The sequence below is a fragment of the Botryllus schlosseri genome, chromosome 12 (genome assembly GCF_051294905.1).
Source record: "Botryllus schlosseri isolate E-star chromosome 12, Bs_hap1, whole genome shotgun sequence".
NCBI classification, from domain to species: Eukaryota; Metazoa; Chordata; class Ascidiacea; order Stolidobranchia; family Styelidae; genus Botryllus; species Botryllus schlosseri.
Window position 1 is genome coordinate 24643343 of NC_137247.1, and position 25219 is coordinate 24668561.

The 25219-nt window shown below is 39.3% G+C and overlaps 2 protein-coding genes and 1 long non-coding RNA gene across 5 annotated transcripts in view; 1 reads left to right on the top strand and 2 right to left on the bottom strand.

Moving 5' to 3' along the window:
• LOC145452064 (kinesin-like protein KIF23) overlaps window positions 1-25219 on the top strand; it is a 504115-nt gene that overhangs the window by 178633 nt on the left and 300263 nt on the right. The gene's annotated exons all lie outside the window — the stretch shown is intronic.
• LOC145452410 (uncharacterized) lies at window positions 5838-9604 on the bottom strand. Its single transcript, XR_013919344.1, has 4 exons — window positions 9117-9604; window positions 8716-8866; window positions 6905-7101; window positions 5838-6023 (listed from the first exon to the last, which is right to left on the bottom strand). It is a non-coding gene; the product is annotated as an uncharacterized LOC145452410 (long non-coding RNA).
• On the bottom strand, window positions 14853-15608 carry LOC145452749 (uncharacterized). Its single transcript, XM_080330902.1, has one exon. The coding sequence runs from the start codon at window positions 15606-15608 to the stop codon at window positions 14853-14855; it is 756 nt and encodes a 251-aa protein (XP_080187028.1).

Sequence of the window (25219 nt, forward strand, 5' to 3'; positions counted from 1 at the left end):
ATTGCCGAAGTAATAAAAAATACATTATTTGCCCTCGAGGCTGGAAAGGAGTTGAGCATTGAATCCATTGTTGAGGAATCCGCGGGAAACAATCTTGGTATAATTATACCCGCTATGCCAAGAGAAACTGAACAAGATACTGTATTAGATTTATCCGTTGATACACCTGCTGAAGAAAGTCAGGTATCAGATACAAGTTTGTCAACCAACGACAAGAAACTTCGCAATCGCGTAAAGGGCAAAAAAGGGGCTCCAAAGGATCCTTCAGGTGAAAATAGCCAACATATGGAGACGGGAGACAAGTAATCAAGATGCCATTATCATTTATTCAGTGGAATTGTAGAGGTATTTACAGAAAGTTGGACGAATTGAAGGTTTTTTTACGGGATCAAGTAACAAAACCAGACGTGATAGCCATTCAGGAAACTCATCTCGTTCCTAGATACAACCCTACGATTCACGGCTATGTGCTGATCAGAAAAGACCGGGACATCCATGGGGGCGGTGTTTGTTTATTTATAAAACGTCAATTACCACATATGGAGATACCCACGGACGATGTGTCGCCGATTGAATTTCAAGTTGTACAGATCGGAGGAATCAAAATTATGAATTTATACATCCCTCCAAACAGACGCATATCACGTTCTCACATGGAAAGCTGCTTTATGCACCTTGATTCGCGCAGTATCATTATTGGCGATATGAACGCTCATCATCCGCTGTGAGGAGCGAGGCGGATTAACACCTGTGGACGCCACCTCTACCATGTGATTGATTCAAAAAACCTGGTAGTCATAAATACGAGCATACCCACGCGTCTATCAATTTCTCATCCAACAATGGGTCAAGGATCACTATTGGACTTAACGATCGCGACAAGCGATATTGCACATCTCGTGCAATCTGATGTAACGGACCACTTGTTCGGGAGCGACCACTATCTTGTACTTACAAAGCTATCACACTATGAACACTCGACCGTAAGTCACCATAGCTCATGGTCGCTGAAAAAAGCCGATTGGGAACACTTCCAACATGATTGTTCAAGGAATCTCGAAATAATTGACCCAACCCACCATTTGGCGGTGGAAAAGACGACCGAAGCTATCTTAGATGCTGCATATTCTAATATCCCTACTAGTGAACCGATTAACAGAAAGCTGTTTGTCCCTGGTGGAACCAAACATGTGCCAGATACGTGCGTCTCAAGCGAGCAGCATATCAGAAAATGAAACGAACGTTTCGTGAGAGCGATGTCATGATTTTCAAAAAACGCCGAGCAGCAGCGAGAAAAGCAATCGTGGAAGCAAAACGGTCTTATTGGCGGGACTTTTGTGATTCATTAAATAGCAATTCTAACATATCAAAAGTGTGGCGCGTAGTGAAATCCATGTCTGGGTCACGTTCTTGGAACCAAATACATCATTTAAAGGCAGGCGACAGGGTGGTAACCGATGAAATAGACAAGGCAAACGAGTTGGCCAAGCAATTCTACAATGTAAGTAGTGATGGAAACCTCGACGACGAATTTAGATCCACCAGAACTACCTTCGCAATAGATCGTGTACAACCAATACTACAACAACCACGAAACGATTGGGGTCATGATTTCAATACAGAGTTCAACATGACCGAGTTGCTGGCGGTAATAGAAAAACGTAAATCGACATCACCCGGCGCAGACAGGATATGCCATCAGATGTTCACTAACATGAATGCCAAAAGTGGAGAGACCGTCCTCGCAGTGATAAATAATGTGTGGGTAAACGGAAGGTGCCCTGACGAGTGGAAACACTCGATAGTGGTACCAATACAGAAAAACGGTAGACCGATCGGGGAAGCGTCCTCTTATCGTCCTATATCGCTCACGAGCCACTTCTGTAAGGTAGTTGAGAAGATGATTGCGAATAGATTACGATGGTTCCTTGAGACCAATGGCCTCATCCATCAAGCGCAAAGTGGGTTCAGGATGAAACATTCCACGAGTGATTGCATCCTGCTTCTGCACGATGAAATATATAAGTCCTTGGCTAACAGAAGATCGACGTTGGCTATGTCCATCGATTTCGAGAAGGCGTATGACATGGTATGGCGCGATGGCCTAATCCATAAACTTCACTCATTAGGAATAAATGGTAATATGCTACACTGGATTAACACATTCATAAATGGAAGGTCATTTCAAGTCCGCCTGGGTAGCTCCGTGTCAGATATCCAGCAGCTAGAAAATGGCATACCTCAAGGTTCCGTTCTTAGTCCAGTCTTATTTTTGGTGATGATAAATGACCTGCCAGATGCGGTGACATCAAATATGAATCTTTTCGCCGATGACGTATGTATGTGGGAGTCAGGTCTGGATGCCAATAGTCTTATAGATACAATGCAACAATCGCTACACGAATTGTCACGCTGGTGTCAGAAATGGGGATTTAGAGTTAACATGGACAAGTCTGCAGCCGTACTATTTTCTAGACGACGTAAATTACCTGTCACTGAAATCTGCACCAAGCGTCTTAATCTACTGCGCCTTCTTAGTGGCACATCTTGGGGTGCGTCCAAAGACTGTCTCCTGACCCTATATAGAGCATTAATAAGATCGGTAATTGAATATGGATTCGAGGCGTACATGTTCGCCCCTAAATATGTGATCAGATCAGTACAAGCTGTTCAAAATGCCGCACTCCGACTTTGCTGTGGAGGTATGCGTAGTACCCCGATATACTCTTTGCAACACGCGTGTAACGAGCTGCCAGCTCACTTACGTCATTTACAGGCCTGTTTGAAGTTCCGAGGAAATATATTATCCGACAATGATCACCCCTGTCGATCTCTCGTACAACAATCATGGCATGAGATTTTCCCATCGCATTCCTTTAGAACATTTAATATGGTATCGAACATACCTGCCGTGAGGTATATATCTATATACAAGTCTGACACTTTTCCCATCCCACCATGGGAAGACATTCTAGACTGTCGCGTAGACGTAAGTATATCGTTGATGATCCGAAAAACCGACCCCCCAGCAGTTATCAAATTGGTAAGTGAGCAATACATTTACGATTATTATAGAGAATGTATCAAAATATATACTGATGGTTCAAAAACTGAGATTGGGTGTGGAGCCGCCTTCTACGTGTGGGACGAGCGTGTGTCGAAAAATGTATCACTAAACCACCATTTATCAATATTTTCAACAGAGCTCATAGCTATACAGGAAAGTCTCAAATGGATTCAAAGATACGACACTAGTAACTATGATATAGTTATCTTATCCGATAGCCTGAGTTCCCTACAAGCTATCCGATCACGCGTATTAAATAACATTATTGTTGCAGACATAATACTCCAGTGTACTGATTTGAAACGCCGAGGCTTCAACATCACTATGCTGTGGATTCCAGGCCACTGTTCCGTGGGGTGCAATGAAATCGCAGATACGCTGGCTAAATCAGCCGCGCTCCATAGAATCGGCGAGGATCAAGTTGAACTGTCCACCACGGAATATAAAAGTGTTGTCTCAGAAGTATGCCGAAGCCTGTTCAGAGAAGAATTCAGGCAAGTGGATCAGGAATCGCAATACAGAAGAATTTTCTCACCCAATGCGAAATCGTACCAAACGTATCCCAGCGAAGAAACAACAAGAAGAGCTTCCGCTGTCCTATTCCGATTGAGGACCGGACATTGCAAACTCAATTATCACTTACGCAAATTGCATTGTCACCCAAATGGATTATGCGAAGATTGCCAAGTACCCGAGACGGTAGCACACTTTCTACTTGAATGTAGAAAGTACGATCGACATCGACAACATTTGCGGGACAATGCGCGGTATCACAACGTCCCAATGGAAATTGAACTATTGCTCTCAAGCCCTTATACCAGTACACCAGTAATTGAATTTGTCATATTATCTGGTAGAGAAATATGACACTAGACATGCTATAGTATAGATCTTCTGATTTTGAAATGGCATGGTGCAAAAAACCATTTGCAGTTATACGCACCATTTCCAATTATACATACATACATTAACTTTTATTCTACTCAAGGCTTAACTGAATATTTCCCAATTCTCTGCCATCACCACCATACATTGCTGATATTGGATGGTCGTTGTCTAAATCATTTTGACTTCTTCTGACCAGATTCGGATTATTTTTGAAGAACTCGCAAATCGTAAAAGTAGCTTAACCAAATCCATCTGAAATCAAATTTAACACGGTACGGTAATGTTACAATATTACTAATCTCCGATGTTGACTGATCACTGTCTCCGTGTCGATAAGTATACACATGAAGCATAATAATGCTGCAGCCATACGATGAATAGTTAGTAGGTCCAGATGAAGGTACTAAACCTTGGAATTACTTGTTTGACATAGGCTATCTTAAATTGCTATATACTCCATCATGTTAATTGAATACTATACATAATGTCATCTATCTGCACGGAAAAAATCAATCCTGTAACACCAACACATAATGTGACAGCAAAGACCAGCGGAGTAGCAGAAATTGTGACATACAAATGCATTACTGTCGCAGAGAAGATGATACCAGAAACGCGCTTGGCCCCAGACGGTGGTTGTTATGCTGAAAAGTCACGTGACTTTCGAGCCCAATGAAGCGACAACAAATCTGCCGTTGTCGCATCACTCGACCGTGAGTCACGTGTTGCCCATCTACCCGTAGGCTAGTTATCTATAATATCATCAATCAACATTCTCGTATTCACTCCGATAGACTACAAATGGTAAAATGTATCATGACATTCATGACTGTATTCAGAAAACTATTTCGCATTGATTGCACAATGCACACTTGAATTCATAGAAACGATTTCCAAGTAAGGACATCCTGACGAACTCCTGTGTAGGTGGCATCCAGGCATCTCACCATTATGACATCCACTGGAATGGTCATTGGTGACTGGTACAGGAGCATTCTAAAATTCACTTCCTCTGGTAGTCCACTGGAGTTACATAAATTGACGTCCAATGTTGGGCATACTGAGCAAGTCCTCCGTAACTGAGTGTGGGAGGTGGGACGAGTGGGAACAATTGTGGACATACCAGTAACTCCACGGGATATCGGCTGTTTGCTGGTAGCCTTCGTGCGGCCCCCAAATAATATTACGAAATCGATTAACAACAAAAATAAAATATATATCAATAAAATACTCTTGCTTGACTTGACCTCTGAGGTTTTTAATTAGAATTGCAGGAAAGTTGTGAGTATAGACTGCTAACGTTATATCACTGCTGTTTCAATGCAATGTGCCCTAAATTTCCTGGTGAACGAGCAGTAGCTGTAGATATAAATAGGTATTGATAACTTTCAAAACCGGATGAAAATCTCTCCCGCGTGGTCGCTTGACTAGAAAAGAAAAAGAGACTCAACTCCCGTAAAATACAGTTTTTCTTTCACATTAACACGTGGTTGACTGAAAAAAAAACCTTCTCGGTCCAGCTCCGAAATAGCCGCCGTAGCGTTCCTACAGTGCTGACTTAATGTATATCAGTCGAATTTGGCCCTATATCCCAGTAAACACAGTACAGACCAAAGATGTAGAAAAGCTGAGTCGATATAGTAGATATTAGATCTCGGCAGGTAGTAGAAAGGGGGATTTTGTGTCGACTCAATTCAATGTCTTTTCCATGTACTTCAATAATGTACATATTATGCAGATACTACAGCCTTTAAACATGGTGAGTAGAATGTAGATCCTACATTAGAAGAAGATCCTGACATAATAACCTGTTTTCTACCACTGGGCATAACCTGATCACGGCTGCGTCCACACACACACCACATTATCTACTACATATTAATCACATTTGCGGTAATTTAATTCAAAACGAATTGGCAAGTAAATAATGGCGGCGTAAAAAATGAAACGAATGAAATTACTTGTAGTGCAAAGTAGTGCCAATGAATGAAACTATGAGAACAGTCAGTAATCAGAAGGTTTCATCGTCTGATGATGATAATCCCTCTGGCGTTTTCTTTTCAACACCCTGCAGAAATAAAAGGAAAATTACGATTATTAGCTAAGACATTCGTACTGCGAAAATGGCAGAGGTAGCGAGTAACGAATGACTCCAACATTTTTTTCACCGATACTTACTAAAATGGATTTGATTCTGGACTATTTCCACTCAAGTTTTCAAGTTTTTATTATTATATTTTTTATTAATATATGACTAGAGAACTGACTTCAATCGCCACTTCTACTTGATTATCAAGATCAACGCTGACTACTTCAGCAATCTTTGAAAACAGCCACTAACACAAAATGAATTCTTGACTAAAATTTCGTTACATTCTGTCAAAAATGATCAATTCAACAATCCAAACGAATCAGTTATTTGGCAGCTAGTTGGAGAGATATATACTAAGTCTAGAAAGTGGAATGATACTCTGCCTGGAAAGCTGAAGACCTAACAATATTGTGTACAGAGAACAAAACATTTGAGTGGCGGCACTGGTATAGACATTAACAAATTATTAGAATTGACAGCAAGACATTAAAATGAGAATTAGTGCAATTCCTTAGGCTGTAGTGATACTCAGCCAGTAATTGACCTAGCAGAGAGCAAAATGTTGTAAATAAAGCGAGCGAAACCTCCGACAAATGATACGATAAAACATTAGAATCGACAGTCTTACTAGAAGCAGAAAAACAATCATGAGGGGTTGGAGAACAGAAGCCCGTGAAGTGACCATCAGAAATTACTGCATACTGGCCGAACAAATCCATGACCACTAACAAATGGTATTTTAATAGTCAATATTGATACCAAATGACACCACCCCTATTTCACCGCAACATTTAGCAAATACAGCGCTGAAGTCAACCTTATATAAGCGCTAACCAAACGCCCATTAGTTTTCCCACCTACTACTTCGCGCTTCGCGGATGGAAATACGCATTAAAGCGAACGGACGCGACTTGTCACACTCTTGCTATTTCTGCTCCTTTTTTCTCTTCGTTTCTCTCCTCTGTCGCTTCCGCTTGAGGAGAGAAACAGTCGGCCGCGTTTACGGATCGTGAATTCCCGGCTTAATGGTGATTCTTCCTCCAATGGTCAGCACCTTGAAAATTGAGAACAATGTTGTTGCAAAATGCATGACAATTTGAAAGTTACATCATTCTAATTATTCCAGTTATGGCCGTGAATCGTTACAAGTGCGGTAACCATAAGAATTATTACTATTCTTCAACTACAAATACAATATATTGTATAAAATAATTACCAATTCTTTTACGTTGATCGAGTCCCAAATAGATGAAATATGTCAAAGAATTTGCTAAAAATTTTTGTATAATTTGACAGATTCCAAAATTTCTCAAAGTGCACCTTTCAAAAATTTGATATCAAGACTCCCAACATTTTACAATTCGAAGTTGGATGGCTTTACCAGTACAAGCGAACAGTTTGTATCGCAGTTGACAATTATGTAGAGAACGCTGCGAGACATGTGAGTAGGCCTACCCTAAAACGTTTCTCTGACATGGACATTAGGGCTCTTAAAAATGACTTTTTTTTCTCAAATCGTTCTGGCTACTTGATAAAATTGTTAGGTTACCTAATTCAACCCTACACACCAAATTTGGTTCAATTCCAAACAGTAGCCGCATTGCTACAGGAAAAGCAAGTTTCTTTTTATTATTTTAAAAATCAATAGAAAAAATTGAAAAATTTTCTGTTCACCCCATGAAAGTGTTAGGTTAGGTATAGAAACGATGTTCATCAAATTTGGTTCGATTCAAACAAGTGGAAGCGGAGTTATTGCCATCGAAAAATTTGGATTTGAATAAAATAGTATTTACGGTGGGCACCACTATAATAAATAATTAAAGAATTGTGTCACGCTGTCATACTGTTTTACGCAACTGTTATTATACACTGCATTGTTGCTGTATTCTGGCTCCATTGATGTTATTTCTAAATTCGACATTAATGCGTCATAATTCTCCATTTGGTTTTGAATTGAACTCTGTTTTGCTTCCTTTATCGTGCTGGTAGCTCTTTAATTGGCACGCGAAAAGTTCTTCGGGTTTCAATAACGTTTATCATGAAGGTACTTTTGAAAGCAGTATTAAAATTTTGTACCACCAACCAGTTATTTAATTACTATTTATCTTCAAAGTAAATGCTCATTGCATGAAGCAGGGTTGTAAGACTCGAGTCACGATTTTCTGTTGACTCGACTTGACTCGGGTCATCTTCTCAAAGTACGGAAATGACTCGACTCATTGCGCATGACTTGAGACTCAGACGGCCAAGACCGACATTTCATGGTTATTTCAAAGAATAGTACTGCAAATCGCTATTGGGATTTCGTCTATCGATACTGGTAAAACTGCTAAAAGTAAGGAAAATTCGTATATTATAAATGCGACCCACTCGATATCACAAAAAAATATATAAAAAAACTGAGCAGATAACACAATGACTTAGACTCTGGCTCGAGTCATAATACCATACCTCGGACTTGGACCTCTGCTCGCTGACTTGGACTCGGACTTGACCCGGTGGTGAATTGAAAATGACTCGAGTCAAAACTATAAAAGTGAGATTGACTTGCGACTCGGAGCCTTGTGACTTGGTTACAACCCTGGCATGAAGCCTCAATAATTACATGAGTGGGGTGACTAGACAAAGAACACAGTCACATTTGCAGCATATCATGAATGTCTCTTACTATATGTGATCTTGTTCAAATGGAGGTTGATGAAAGCGTATTTCCCATTCTTTCCGACTCTGCTATAACTACACCAGACTGGGAACCTTCTTCAGGATGCTTCTTGCTGAATGACCAATATTGTCGCCGTCAACGGTACGAGTGCAAATGTCTGATACAGAATTAGTTGACAGGACAGAATTAGTTGACTGTTCATGACCGTCCACGTTCAGAGTTGCATCTCAAAGATGCTAAAATAAGCCTAAATATAATCCAAGCAATACGATCGTCCACTTTGACTGACTGAATTTCTGAAAATAATAAACAGAACACCTTGATAGCTTCCACATCTTACGTTTATATATGCCGTCTGCTATCGGCACAACAAAGTATTTAAAAATAACAAAACAGATTCAACATACCACATATCTTGCAAAGGCTTTTGCTTTCATTCAATATGTCATCAAACTTCTTTAAATCCTCCTTTGTGGTGAGTGGCTTTGGAATTATTCTAGGATCAATTCCGATATCGTTTTATCATATACAATCTATGGCGGAATAAAAGTTTCGGATAAGTTCTGAAACAAACACAATTTTCCACACAAAAGTCAATTGCCACACGAAATGCCAAATGCTACGGTCCCATTTTACAAGGTATGGCGAGGTAACGTAGTGGTACGTTCCATTATAGCTAAACACCAATGAATTGCGGGTTCGAGCCTGACACGTCGACTCCATAATTCCTACCGAAGTGTTGGCCGTTTATCTAGGCTCCTCCTCGCCATCTGATCCGCATAGCCATGTCTTAAAAAGCCTAGGAGTGGGCCGTGCTATAAGTGGGCAGATGGTTGCTGATGAACTCGGCACTTGGTGAATTCGGCCCTCGGGAAATTTTGTAATGAAGTGTATTAACAGCTATTAATATGAATTATTAAACTAATAATAGTATTATCACGTGATTCGTCAATCTTGTAAGGAGGTCAGGGCATCCGTAGATCATGCAGTCACGGCGTGATTAGATCACGGATTGCATAGCCGCGGGAAATAACGCAGCGCTCATATACCGACCAAGCGCGGTCTGCTTGGAATCGATGGCGTGAGTGACGGGCCTGTGTCGTGTAAGTTTTGAGAAGATGGATCTTGGCGTTGTATGTGAGATCGAAACCGTGGAAGATCAAGCGGTGCTTCTTCGTTTATCGATCACAACAAGCCAGTGTTCCTCATCAACAAATGTTTCGCATGATCACGTCAAAATAAATTATTTTTTGCCTTTGGAGAGACGATTCCACTCTGGAGTTAGGGTGTCTCGATAACAGGGTTGACGGATCCCAAGATTACGAGATCTACCGCGAGCCACGACACGTTTAAATTTCCTTTTTGATACTGTTCATTCATATTAAATGCATTTCTAATGCGAAGGTGTTCTAGTGCCAATTCCTCCAAGGGCCGAGTTCACCAAGTGAAGAGCGTCGCGTTATTTCCCGCGATTACGCAATTTGTGATCTAATCACGCATTGACTGTGTGATCTACGCATGCCCTGACCCCCGTACAACATTGACAACCACTCAAAGTGCCAAGTTCACCGGCAAACATTCCAGTAACCAATCATGGTGACCGGTACCGCTATTCCGGCCGAATTCACCAAGTGCCGAGTTTGTGTGGCCGAATTCAACAAGTGCCGAGTTCACTGGTAATCGGGCAGATACGGAATGATTATAATAAGAATCGGCCTGGTGTAAAATGACCAGTGTAGTCGAACCACCACCATGAACACCACAAACAAACAAACAAACATCTAACATGGAAAAGAAATTACCTTTACAGCCTTTGACAAACACAGTTACCATTGAAACCAGCAATTTAGGTCTTATTGGAAAGCAGAATACCAACTGTTTTAGCGGACATATCAAATCAAATGTTGGAAAGTTCATGTAAATTAGCCCAAAATATTATCTTACTGTGACCATATTCTATCAATATGGTCTGGCTATCCAAATTCTCTGGGCCAACATAAATACAAGCTGCGTTTGGTTTCAACGATTAATAATCTTGTCACTGGATTCGAGGTATAATTGCACTCAAATATCAAATTTTGCTCCATTAATCAACATCAAGTTGAAAATGTCCATTCTTGCACCAACTTTTATAGAATCACGAATCAGTGTTCTACAGTTATGTATCTATATTGACTTATATACCTAGAAAATTCAAGCATAAATATTACCGTATGATATGCCGTAGGTATAGGTACCGGTAATTCAGATGTTTGAAGCGACTTGGACAACTAGATAATTATAGTGGTCTAATTTCACTAAATTAGAGCGAAATGCCAGCAATATAATTGTAATCTAATTCGGAAAAAACGGTTTAGCTCTAATTCTAACCTGGAAAAGCTGAAACTTTTCTATAGTTGTCTACACCTGTTTTGCAGAAAGTCAAACAGCTCTAGGCGTCATATACTACAGGCAATTCGAAATACCCCATAAGCTATATGCTACTGCGTATATACCTTTAACCCGCTACCTCAGTCAGTCACAATTCCTATATATTTACGGCATTCACCATACAGAAAGAGCGAACTATGCCTGGGAGAGAGAGAGAGAATATTTTATTCATCATCGCAAGATAACAAAACAGTAAAAATAAAATAAAGTAAATAGCATAGACTTCAGTATCACGGACACATACAAAAAAATGGTGACAGTGTCAATTTCAAAGCAAATGAGATGTGTACGAATACGATATACAGTTCATAGAATTGGCCAATATGTTTTATGATTGCAAGATGAAGCTGCAGCGAAGTGATCTGTTGATCATCGAGTCTACTGCAGCAGATCGAAGTATATTGGCTATAAATTGCATACATCGTACTGCAACAGTGAATTGTAAGACTGACAGGGTAAATGAAAGAGCACATGTTAGGATAAATGGAGGAAAAGAACAGAAATTTGTTCTGGTCTGAGTCAAACAAGATATGTTGACCGGTACTAGTTCGCACTAAAAATACATTTTAGCTTTTGTATGAATCAAAAAGGAAGGCCCGATACATGGTTTTAAATACATATAAAGTATTGCTCCTAATATGCGAAGGAATGGAGTTCCATATTAGAGGACCTTGATAGGCAATGGTTTTGTGATGAGCCTTAGGTAAATACAGATTCATAACAGAACCTCTTGTAAAATGAGAATGATGTTCACTGATAGGTGTAAAATAGTCAGAGAAAATGTCAGGTAGGGTGTTATTGTAGAACTTATGCATCAAAATGCCGACTTCAAATCTATAAATATCATCAATTTTCAAAATTTTTAAATTATAATATAAAGGGTTAACACGATCTCTACGGTTGGCAAGGCATATTAGCTTGATGGCTTTATTTTGCAGACTCCTAACTCGATTCAAATGCGTCTCCCATGTGGATCCCCAGAGAATGATACCATAAGTTAGATGAGAGTGAAATAGGGTATGATAAATCATTATCCTTGTGGACTGTGGTAAAATAAAACGTGACTTTCGAATGATACCTATGGTTCTAGATAGCTTGATGCAAATAGAGGTTATATGATCACCCCATGTCAGATTGTTATCAATAACTATACCTGAGTAATGTATGCTTTTCTGTAGAATCAGGCTTTCCTTATTCAGCCTTATATCAATCTTACTATTCGAATTCCTTCCAAAGAGCATACAGTGAGTTTTTGAGGTATTTATGGTTAATCTATTATTATTCATCCAATCCAATATTTTTTGCAGGTTTGAGTTGCAAGAGGACTCCAAGTCAGTTATATTGTTCGACGACAGCATCAGAGATCTGTCATCTGCAAATAACTGGATATTAAAGTCGGAGGCATTATTTAAGTCATTTATATAGATCAAAAACAAGAAGGGACCTAAAACGGATCCTTGTGGTACACCCATTTCAACTATTGATTTATCAGATGAAAATTCATTACTTTTGACAAATTGGCTTCTATTGTTCAAATAAGACTCCAATAGTTTATACATCACTCCTCTAAATCCATAGTGATGCAATTTGCCTAGTAGTATAGTTCTATCGACAGTGTCAAATGCCTTTTGCAGATCTAGATAAACACAAATGGTTGATAGCTTCTCAAACAAGCTCTGATAGATGTTATCAACACTGTCAATTACTGCATGCAAGGTTGAGTGGTTTTCTCTAAACCCAAACTGTTTTTTGGATAATATATTAAATTCATCTGTGAAGTTGGTTAACCTAATTAGCATTAATTTTTCTAAAATTTTAGAAAAGACAGGTAATATTGATATTGGTCTATAGTTGGATAACTTGAGTGGATCTCCTTTTTTGAAAACTGGAGTCACACGTGCTACTTTGAGACAATCAGGAAAGACTCCAAGTTCGAAACATTTGTTAATCAATACAGTGAGGGTTGGCGCTGTTATGGATATGGTTTCCTTCAAAATATTAACAGGAACACCATCAGGCCCTGTTGCGGAGTTTATTTTTAGATTGTGCACAATTGTGATGATCTCATTCTCTGTTGCTGGTTCAATGAAAATTGAGTTAGGTTGTGGCCTACCTAGGTATTTCTTGTAGGTTCTAGATAACACATGTTTATCTGCAAGACTTTTTCCAATGTTCGCAAAGTATTGATTAAACTCATTGCATATGTCTTTCTCAGCAGTAATAATGACAATGTCATTACTGATTTTCGATGGGAATTTTTTTGGTTTGGAGGTTTTGAATAATCGATTAAAGAGATTCCATACTTCTTGTTGATTTCCTTGGATCTTCTGAAATTGGTCCCGATAATAATTGCTTTTAGATTTTTTCTTCACTTTGGTAAGAATATTAGTGTACTTTTTGTATAAAATTATTTTATCGGCATTGCCTGACAAAAAATGACTTTTATATAGTTTACGTCGAGTTGCTATAGATTTACGAATCGAATGAGTGAACCAAGGTTTGGTCGAGAACCGGCGTTCTTTGCGCGTTAGTTTGCGAAGCGGTGCGTATTTGTCCAAAAGTGAATTAATACAACTAATGAATGCGGTAAAGCATTGGTTAATGTTATTGGGTTCGGAACTGCTGACCGGTTGTAGGTCAGTTAATGCTTCAGTAAGTTCGGATGAAAACAAATCAAGTGAGAGTCTTCTATAGTCGCGAATAAAAGATATTTTTGGTTTATCTCCTGGAGAGGTATTAGCAATCTTACAGAATATTGGCAGGTGATCGGATATGTCACTGATCAATATACCAGAGTCGTGCTGAGAATAGTTGTTCGTAAAGATATGATCAATCAGCGATTGAGTCTTCTGAGTTATTCTAGTAGGGTCATTTATCAGTGATTGACAAGAATAGTTAGTTATAAGATCGGCTAATTCCCTAGAGTATTTATTTGATGTTTTAAGAAGGTCTATGTTGAAATCTCCTAGCAGGTAGAATGTCTTATGCTGTGCAGTAAGCTTTTCTAGGCAATTCTCAAGAGCTTCAATAAACTGAGCCAGTGGTTGGTGAGGGTGTCTATAGATAGCTCCTATGACAATATTAGATCTTTTTTTGTTGCAGATCAAGGGGGTCTCTATCCAAAGTTCTTCACAACTTTTTAGTTTTAGATCAAATTCAGTGATAGTTTGAGATTGGATACTATTTCTAATGTAGAACCCCACTCCCCCAACTATGTTTGGAGAGTTCGCATTTATGAATGAGTATTCATCTAGGCCGATTTCATATGGTAGGACAGAGGCTAGTCGAGTTTCACTGACTGCAATTATGTCAGGTTTATGACTAAGATCTGAAATTATTGAGGAAAGAATCCCTATGTTCCTAGGTAGAGATCTCACATTTGCATGTAATAACAACATAGAAGGACTATCATCAAACAAACAATTGAGGTTTTCAGTGTTATGATAACTAGTACTAATAGGTAGGTTCATTCTCGGTGACCAAAGGTATTCTTGTGAAAGTTGCACATTGTCAAGCAAAGAAAAAGGTAATATGGTGTTAACACATTGAAAACAATAGTAGTGCTCTTCGGATAATCCAAGATGATTAAATTGAAGAATAGTCAAATTACTACACTTAAGATGGAGCCAAGAATCACATAAATCACAGTAAATAGCTCTCTGATTTGATTTACAGGGTTGTCGGCAGAAGCCGCAGGGAAACCTAATATCGTATTATGAGAAAATGTTGTACCTTGATAAGTCCTCATCATTTTTGATTGACATGGCTCGTTCATCGTCATTCTTTTTCAGATAGGTAACTCCATGTCTTGTCCAAATGTATTTAAATGCATTGGCTTTTTTGTACTTGAGACAGGCATTGAATCTTGTACGGTTTGACTTTGTGAGGCTTTCATTAATATAAATTTCTCTCTCTTTGTGTAATATTGATCTGTTGCTGAAAATTGCGTCTCTGACTCTCCTCGAGCAGAATTTGGCTAGTATGACCGGATCTGGATAGTCTTCGGTGGGTTGCCCAAGTCTGTGACATACGCTTATGTCATGTTTGTTGATGTTCACTTCCAATTTTTTTGCTACAGTGATTACTAGATCGTCAGTACATTCATTCTTGTTGTAGGGAATTCCTTTGATTTCTATACATTCTCTTCTCCCATACTGGTCAAGGTCATTGATTGCTCTACATGCTTCATTATTAGAAGACTGTAGGTCGTAAACCATTTTCCTTAGTTCACAATTTTGAGATTTGAATTCGGATAGTTCCCGGTCTGAGGTGTCGAGTTTGTTTTTGATTTCTTCATACTTGGCGCTTAGGAACTCAGCACTCTTTTTAAGTTCTTGCACTTCATTCATCAGATCAGCAAATTTCTGTCCAGTTTGATCTTTTTGTTCGTCAATTTTCTCTGTCAGTAAATCCAGCTTGGAGAGGATTGTCTCATAATCCACATTTTTCTTGTTGGTCCTTTGTGTCATCTTCGAGCATCACAGTTCAGTACAATGCACATATATTATTGTTATATATGTAGGTATATGTTTCTTAATCCAACCGCTTAATTCAACCAATATTCTTAATACAACCAAATACTCCTGGGTGCGAATGTTGCGCGTCAAATCTTTGTCCGGCGCGATGACGTAAAATTTGAATCGCCGAAATATTCTAGAAGTCACGCATCGATAATCATATTCCTGAACGTACAACATCTCACTTATTTAGTTATTCTCTGAATAAAACTATTAGCCATACTCGTTGAACATGCGAGATTACCGAAAGAGCGAATATATATATAATGAAGATCATATATATCAGAAGAAAACAAAACTGTTCGACCTTAGAGCAACAACACGAATATACAACACCGGTGACATCCTCACGCAATAAAACGAAGGGAGAACATTGTTTTCTAATGGATAGAACGAAGCTACCGCATGAGATCGAACAAAACCGGATAGGAATTCATCGTGATTGAATGTACCGACAAAGTCATCCTTTCTACGTATTTTAGTCATACCCGCGAGAGATAGAAAATTCGCATTATTAGGTCAACTACCGGATATAACGAAGCCTAATGCATGAGATGGGACAACACTGAGTATGAATTTATTCTGATTGAATATAACCACAAGACCATCCTACTACGTATTTTAGACATTCCCTCGACACTTCGAAAATCAGAACCTAATCGAGATGATCCCGGATGATCCTTTTACGGTTTTGTGTTTGCTGGGATGTAACCAAAATCCTCAAAAAAGAAGACAAAATATCGCAAAAAAAGACATTTGGGCGTCCTCCGAGGACACTTTAAAAACAATCAAAAAAGAGGACAAATCATCTTAAAAAAGGCGTATGGTAACCCTATAACTAGATGTGCATCACGTGACTTACGGTTGAATACGCCGAGATTCATACTGCTTAGTCGGCTAAAAGCAGCATAGTTGGTAGTCCTATATATTCAGGGCCGTAACTGCCGCACCCCAAACCCCTCAATTGAGGGGGCCGAGTTCGAAGGGGACGCAAAATTATTTCGTGAATTATACAGTATTTTTTGAAAATTTATGCAACTTCTTCAAATATTTTTCGCGCTGGGCGCGATTTCAATTCGCCGCATATCTTGAATATTGGGTATACTCTCCCCAAGAAAAAGTACGCAATATTTTATAGAAATGGGCATATCAGCGTTGGTCATGACCGCACCACAACGCACCAAGACATATAAAGTTTTAGGCCATGTAACATGTGACTCCAAGAAGTGTGAAAGATCGGCAGCGAGAAAGCCTTGGCCGTAAAGGACTGCTTTTATGCTGACCAAAAACTTCGAAATACCAAAAACTTCGTTATATATACAAAATACATATAGGTTTATTTGTCCATATAGGTGCCTAAATGACTGGCGCCGAATGTCCTTGTCTTGGCAATCTGAACCTCACAAAACAAATACCATCCCACAGGAAAGAAAATTATATGCCAGTGAAGAAATACCAATCTGAAATCGTGTGATCTTCCAGTTTAGTAGGTTTGGGCAATTCTACATTTTTTGATATAGCAGACATCAGGATGTCACGAAATAACATCATGTGAAGAAGTCATACCTAGGGGTCTGACCGCCCGATGATGTTTAATTTTACGGGGTCTGCAGTTTCAAGACACCTCTCACCCAGCTCTACCGGTAAATCGGATTACGTGGGCAAAGACGACAAACAAACACGCAATTACCGATCTTATTCACCGATCTTATCATGAATTATCGAAATATTCGGGCGTCGCGCTTGTCTCAATACACAGTACAACTTTAATTTCGTGGCAAAAGCGAACAACGTCATGCGGGGTCAGTTTATCACCCTATGGGAGCCCGGGGTCCTGACGAAGTAGGGGGCCGATACCTTTACAAACACACCTCACTCAGCTCTACCGGTAAATCAGATTACGTGAACATAGACAAGATGAAAATTGATAGCAATACATGCAATTCCCGATCATATTGACCGATTCAGTCATGAAACTAAATAGCTTTCTCGCGCTTCCCGCGTTTAGAAGAGAAAAGCTGATTCACTCAACGGACACCCAATGCAGCAGATAAGTAGCGGTAAACAGTGTACAGTTTTGAAATCTCCCAGGGCAATAAAACTACTCCGAAATACCCATGATGACTGTTTGGGTCCGTTTCATAGCCGTAGTATCCGTGCGGCCCCGACCGTACTCTGAAATTCTAAATTTGGCCCTCACACCGAAAAAGTTTGGGAACCACTGATTTAGTAGAAATTGCTTGTATTTAGAGTTGAATGTGAACATGCTCCTCGACTGTCGGATGGCCGGCGGGATACTGTTTCACACATCAGGTCCGGCATATTTGATGGAACGATGATCTATTCGTTCGATCTATGATATTTGGACGATGTGGACGCGCGTGTGTTGTACTTGTGCGCTTTTGATTCCGAGGTAAAGAAGTCATTGAACTATTTGGGGCAATGACCACAGTGGAACTGATACATAAACTTGGCGATTCTAGCTTCCGCATATCTTATATGTTTAGGACACCGAATCTCTTCAGCAGCGACTTGATGACTGCAGCGACTAGATGACTGCAGTACCTGGCTATCTGCCTATATGTGTTGCTGAAGACGATCATGATCGTCTGCAGTTCACGTAAGTTGAGAAAATTATGCATATATGAATCAAAGTCAGTCTTGTATCATAACATGTAGGACATAATGTGACATAGCTGAAGTACTGCCTTCGATTCAAGAAACAGCAGCACTGATTTTTTCCCGAAACACGAGCATCCCCGCAAACAAGATCACGCGCCTGTCACGTTACGATTACGTTAACTATGGAACGTTGAACGTTTGGCACTCACGTTACCATTGCGACATTCTGTGAACAAAAGGTAGCGATGAGCTGACGTTTCTGATGACGTAATTGAAACGTCAACTTTAACCACGTTGGTCCTGACCACGCTGCTAAATGCTGCCTTTCAAACTAGACCTCTTAATGCAATAATACCGAGTCACAATACTTCAGGAACAATGAGTTTATTGCGAATAAAAGATAAAAAGTCGTTAGGCCCAGTTCTACACACAGTCATAAATGGCGTAAAGAGTGGAAGGCAAGTATTGTGCAAAATATTCCAACACCAATATTGCAATTTTGTATAATTGAGGTACTGAGCTCGGAGGTATAATAAATATTACAGAATAGGGGAGATGTGGTACCGATGGATCACTGGGACCGAAAATACTTTGAAAATTCTCTATGATAATTCCATGATTACACTCCGTGAACTTGTCTACAATTGCATGCTGGCAAAATCTTTCCTCACATACAAAAAAATTCGACTTGCGCGAGCTATGGGGTCTCTCACAGATGTTTTTTGTTTTGGGGGGTGTAAAGTAAATTTAGATCGACATATACATTTTTCTTTGTAACCTTCAACACGAACAAACCAGCAATCATTTTTATTGTGAAGTGTAGGGCTTGTATCAGGCTTTATAATGGCACCTATTATTTTATTCAGTACTTTCCTTGAGTGGAATTTTTTTCGATTTATGTATAAAATTCGTAGGGTGGGGACCGATGATATAATAGCCAAATCAAGCAAAATAATCAAGCATACTAATCATGAAACAAATGAAACATGCCTACGTACAGAAAATCTTTATGTAATAATTGCATATGATATTTTATCGCTATAAAGAGGTATTTGGAAGTCACACTGTCGATTTTCGGGCAAAATGTATGTACCCTCAAATTTATAAGTCCGAGCCTGAATCAAAACGTGATTTTATGACAACATTTGAGTTAATATTTATTCTATTTTTTGACGGTTGCGACCAAACATTCTTCTTTGGCTTGCTGTAGCTTAGATTATAATACTGAGCAAGAAAAATTGTCACATCTGAGTTTTTAGGGTATATGTGTCATAGGTCCCCGGGTCCTGTGCCATTGGACCCACCGGGTGGGGACCGATGATACGTTCGAGCAACAAATTTTGAACGTCTATAAATATTTTTTGAAAAGACGGATATTCATGTATATGTGCGCGATAGGTAGAGCTTGTATCAAAGTACTGAGCCAGCAAAAGATCTGCTGTTTTCGGCTTAGCATTTTTGGGCCAGCGACCATTGTCAAATTTTTGATCCATCGGTACCACATCTCCCCTACATGCAATCAGACAAAAATCACAGGACTAACATTGCAAGGTATAACCAACATAGCAATATACTACGACGTCAATAATTAAAATATCAGACACACTTTCATATTAACCAGAGGTGTTAAACTAAGTACCGTTGATTTTAGTACTCAGGTTTGGCGACTTGCACTACTTACACTAGCGGTGATGTTATACCACTTCTACTTCACGTGCTATTAGGAAAAACTATACCGACTTTTTCATTTCGGATGTTGTATGTTTAAATTAGTTTTGTGACATATGGTTGTCGTTCTCACAAATACTGATTAAATTGTGACAAGTCAAACAACAATAATGTCAGCAACTGAATTTATATATTCACGAAAAATCGACGTAGCATCATATTAGTCACTAACACGAAAGCAACAATTTCAGAAGTGGCTACCACTTAACAACTGCTAAAAGAATGCGACACCTGGTCCGAATCGTAGTTTTCAAACCACCAGCTCAAGTACTTTCAATGCCTTGATTTTCAACAACTAGTTTTAAGTACCAAGTAAATTTAACATGCCTTGGATATTGCTAGTTCTATTTTTGCAACAACGCTTTACCCCATTAGACAGCAGAGCGACGACAAATTTGACTAGCAATTATTGTTGGATTTTACCTAGATGTGTCTAGATCAGTGGTTCTTAACCTTGCCCCCAGCGCCCCCCAAGGGGCGCTGGCGATTTTGAAGGGGGCGGAAACGCTCAGGGGGCGATATGGGGGGCGCTGGGCTCAGGGGGGCGGTATGGGGGGCGCTGGAGAAAAATGGCTTCGCAGTAGATGATGTGGTGGTAGGACATATCCTTAACGAGTATTCAGAGCAAATTAACACCGAAAACTTCGTTATATATAGCCTACAAAATACATATCGGTTTTTAATTGTCCATGGGCGCCTAAATGACTGGCATCGAATGTTCCTGTCTTGGTAATCTGAACCCCAGAAGATGAATTCCATCTGGCAGGGAAAAATTATATGCCAGTGAAGAAATACCAATTTGAAATCGTGTGCGTCTTTTAGTTTAGTACGATTGGGCGATAGATATTCTTGTTGGGCGATATCCCTGTTGGGCGATTCTATATTTTTGATATAGCAGACAGGAGGTCACGAAATAACATCATGCAAAGAAGTCATACCAACGGGTTCACCCGCCCAAATATGTTTAATTATTAGTTACGGGCCCTACAGTTTCCAAGACACCTCACAATGTTCGCTTTAGTTTTGAGGAGTCTGCGCACACTCAACAACTCACTGCGCTGACCCTTGGAAAACAGTGCGTAACGACTAAAAAAGGCCATAACTTCGGATTTGTTGTGCGCAACGTATATATTCTGTGCGCAGAGACCGTGTCAGCACTGCGCACGTGCGCAGCTTAGAGGGAACATTGCACCTCACTCAGCTCTACCTGTAAATCTGGTAACGGGAGCAGAGAGGACAAGAAATTGATAGCAATATATATGCAATTCCCGATCTTACTGACCAATTTTATCATGAATTATCGAAAGTTTTCGCGCTTCGCACTGGCTCGCTAAACAGTAAAGCTGTTTCTGTGGCAACGTGATGGGGCGGTCGGTTTATCACCCTATGGGAGCCGAAGACCCAAGTTTTTTAGGGGGCCTGACGAAGTGCCGTTTCGTTCCTGCCAACGGGTATACGCCCGAAGATGTATAATTATTATCGAGGAGTCCTACCTTTTTAATCACACATCGCTCAGCTTCACCGGTAAATCTGTTTACGTGAGCAGAGAGAGGATAAAAATTGATCTCAATATACATGCAATTACCGATCATATTGACCAATTCAATGATTAATTAGTGAAATTTTTTGCGCTTCGCGCGTCTAGGCGAGAATAGCTGCCTCAGTAAATGGACACCTAATGCAGATGACTAGTATCAGCAAATGGCGGATAGCCGAATGGGGTCTGGGGGCGAAGCCCCCCGGAAGTTTGGTTTATCACCCGATGGGGAGCCCAAGACCAACGTTTTATTTTTATTTATTTATTTATTTTTTTTTGGGGGGGGGGGCTGACGAAGTGCTGTTACGGCCCTGGTAACGAATTAATTGTACCTACGGGCACGCCCGAATATGTTTAATTATCAATTACGTGAACTTTATTTTCCCATACAACAGCTCACTCAGCGCTACTGGTAAATCTGATTACGTGGGCCGAGAGGATAAAGAGTTTATAGCGACTTATGTATGTAAATACCACCTATTCATTCATGCATTATAGAAAATTTTGGTATCTAGGGCGACCAGGCCACACAAACTTTGCTGACCATCGAAATCACGCTATGGGGTTCTTGGGGGCGAAGCCCTCAGAAGTTTGGTTTATCACGGTATGGGTGCGCAAGGCAATCGTTTTTAGGGGTGTTGACGAAGTGCTGTTACGGCCCTCCCACTTACTCATTGTCTTTATTACATTCCTTACAACATGAGGTTGGGGGGGGGGGCGCTGGAGCACAATAATTTTTGAAAGGGGGCGCTGGAGGAAAAAAGGTTAAGAACCACTGGTCTAGATAGACAGGACATTAGTAATGGAGAAGCAGGGATACTTGAAGAAACACTTCGCAGCAAGCTAATGGCAAGATATTGATACATAAAAAATGAAGAAACTGCGTAGCCGGTGTTAGCATCATCACAAGTAAAATCTTTAAACACTTTATCGTAAGCCAATTTACGATACTGTAGGGTTACCATATTTTGGGAATCTGAAGAGGACACTAGTAGTGTTATCATCTGGGTTATAGACGCACCCTGAGGCTATTTCGAATATAAACTCTCTCATGCTACAATTAACGTCGGACTATGCGCGGTTTATGAATTATACATAAATTTTGAAAACTATGATGTCTATGCAAGACTATATTCGCCAGATATTCTATTATTATGTGTCTTTAGAACTTTGTATTTTCGCTCAAAATTCTACACATCATCACTAATTAATTAATATAAAATGCGATTTTGAGCGCTGCGACTTGATAATATTAATCCCTACGCTTCTGATGAATGATTTTATGTGATAAGGACCTTGGTAACATTCAGATTTTGCAACGATTGTTTGGATATACATTTTAGCAATACCCCACTAAACTATAGGCGGTTATATTACTCTATTGGTCGTACAAGTTACGGTTTCTGCGGTCTCCACATTTTACGACTTATTTTGATTAGACGCAGGTATGCGATTCTCAAGTTCGGAGCTATGGAAACAAATCAGTCGCATGTGCTCGTTCCGAAGTCGCAACAGCTTAGTAGCATATACGCGAATCCCAAGGCGAAAATAATCGAACGAACTATAGCCGCAGGCGCGCGATTCTCAGGGCTATAATTATACAAACACTTCATCTGCATATACGCGAACCCCAGCGTTATAACGACAGGGACTAATTAGCGCGTTCTGAAGCCGTAAATTTAGTCAACTTCAATGAGATAGCCATGATTTAAAGATGGTAATATCTCTTAATGACTTTAATACTCTGCATTTTAAATTATCCACACCTGTGAGTCGAAATGTTGTTAAGTAACTAATGTTTTCAACATGACCTAAACGCAAAGTGCACGAATTTCCATGTTGATCAAATACCACAAACTTCGCTTGCTTTCAGAGTTAGTAACTAAGCGCATAACAGAATTTACCCAAAAAAGTCGGTACTCCGAAAATAAATTATTCATGACATAATAAAAATTCTACTAGTACACTTTTTCACATTTTATAACACTTTAAGTAGTACCGAACAGTTTCAGATGCGAATAAAATTCGAAATATTAACTAATTGAAAGAATTCACGACAAGTTGTAAAGTAGATTGAAAGACTACTTATTCATGACATAATAATAATTCTACTTGTACACTTTTTCACATTTTATAACACTTTAAGTAGTACTTAACAGTTTCAGCTTTAAATAAGATTCGGAATATAAACTAATCGAAAAATTCGGTGACCACCTAATGAGTGCAAGGTCGAGTTCGTAAGTGGCAAATAAATCAGATCGCTCGAAATAATAGTCCCGAGTTGCGTCAAGCTAATGTTCTCCCCGCAGCTGAGATCAAGGTTTGCAATTTCGCCTATGGGAATGAGGTATTAGAAAATACCAATTCGAGAGGTTATCTACTTGATTAGTGCCTAGCTTTCTCCATCGCCAATACCTGATGCTGTCGGATAAGTTTGTGAAACTGACACCTCTCATCCAGAGCAATGAAAAAAGTACATTCCAACATTTTATTATCACTAAATTTCTACGAAATTACAGGAAGTGCAGATCTCCAACAAGTAAAAAAGTAAGTATTAAAGGTATAGTTTACCAGATAACTGAAAATATTGAATAGAATTAAAAAATTAAAAAGCGCAAAATATTACATTTTATCCCGGAACGCAACAAGAAAAATCGTATGACTTTTGTAAACTCGATAGAAAACTACACTATTCCGATACACTAAAGACTTTTACACTCCGGATTTTGTATAGTAAATACTAATTTTACATTGCGGTGTATTCAGTAAACTTTTATCCAGTGATCCTCCATCTATTTTAATCACGGTCTTCTTATTAGTCTAGGCTTTGAAACCCACATCCAGTACGTTTTATGGGCATTATTATTTTTAGACTCAAATACTTTTTCAATGTACTAAAGTCTTACAGTACCGATTTTGTAGAGTAGATAGAAAACTACCTTTTGAGTCGATAGCGAAGTACTTGTACATTTTGGAATACTCAAGTATTGATTTTGCCGTGGTTGCAATATACTCAATAAAGTGATTATCTATTTACAGCACATCTACTTCTATTTCAGAGTTTTCGGTTTTCAGAGAAACTATACCTTCAATACTTACTGATTTACTCGTTCGGAAATCATCACTTCTTGCACTTTACTAAAAATTTACCGATACTAAAATGTTAAAATGTACTTTTTTCAATACCCTCGATGAGCACCACCAGTTTCAACTATATCCTATCACGGATTTTCGCGCTGCAGAATGACTTATCGCAACGAAAAATAGCAAAAATACATCGATAATCTGCAAACTCTCACTGCGAAATATTTGAGTTTTGCGAATTATCCTTCAAAGTGAGCTTACATATTGGATATTATCAAAACCCTCTCGATATCGAAATAATTGCACATTTGGAGTACTCAGGCTTTGCCAGCTTGCGCTATACTTAATCAAGTGATTATCTATTTAGACTTCATCTACTTCTATTTCTATTTCAGAGTTTTCAGTTATCAGACAAATAATACCTTCAATAATTACTTTTTTACTCGCTCGGAAATCAGCACTTCATGTACTTCAGAAGAAATTTACTGGTAATTGAATGTTGAAATATACTTTTCCATTGGCCTTGATGAGCGGGCCCAGTTCCATCTATATTCTACAAAGCATTTGCGCACTTCAGAATGACTTATCGCAA

Excerpts from the sequence above, each read along its gene's own strand:
- LOC145452749 (XM_080330902.1), bottom strand. The coding sequence starts at position 15,608 with ATGACACAAAGGACCAACAAGAAAAATGTGGATTATGAGACAATCCTC.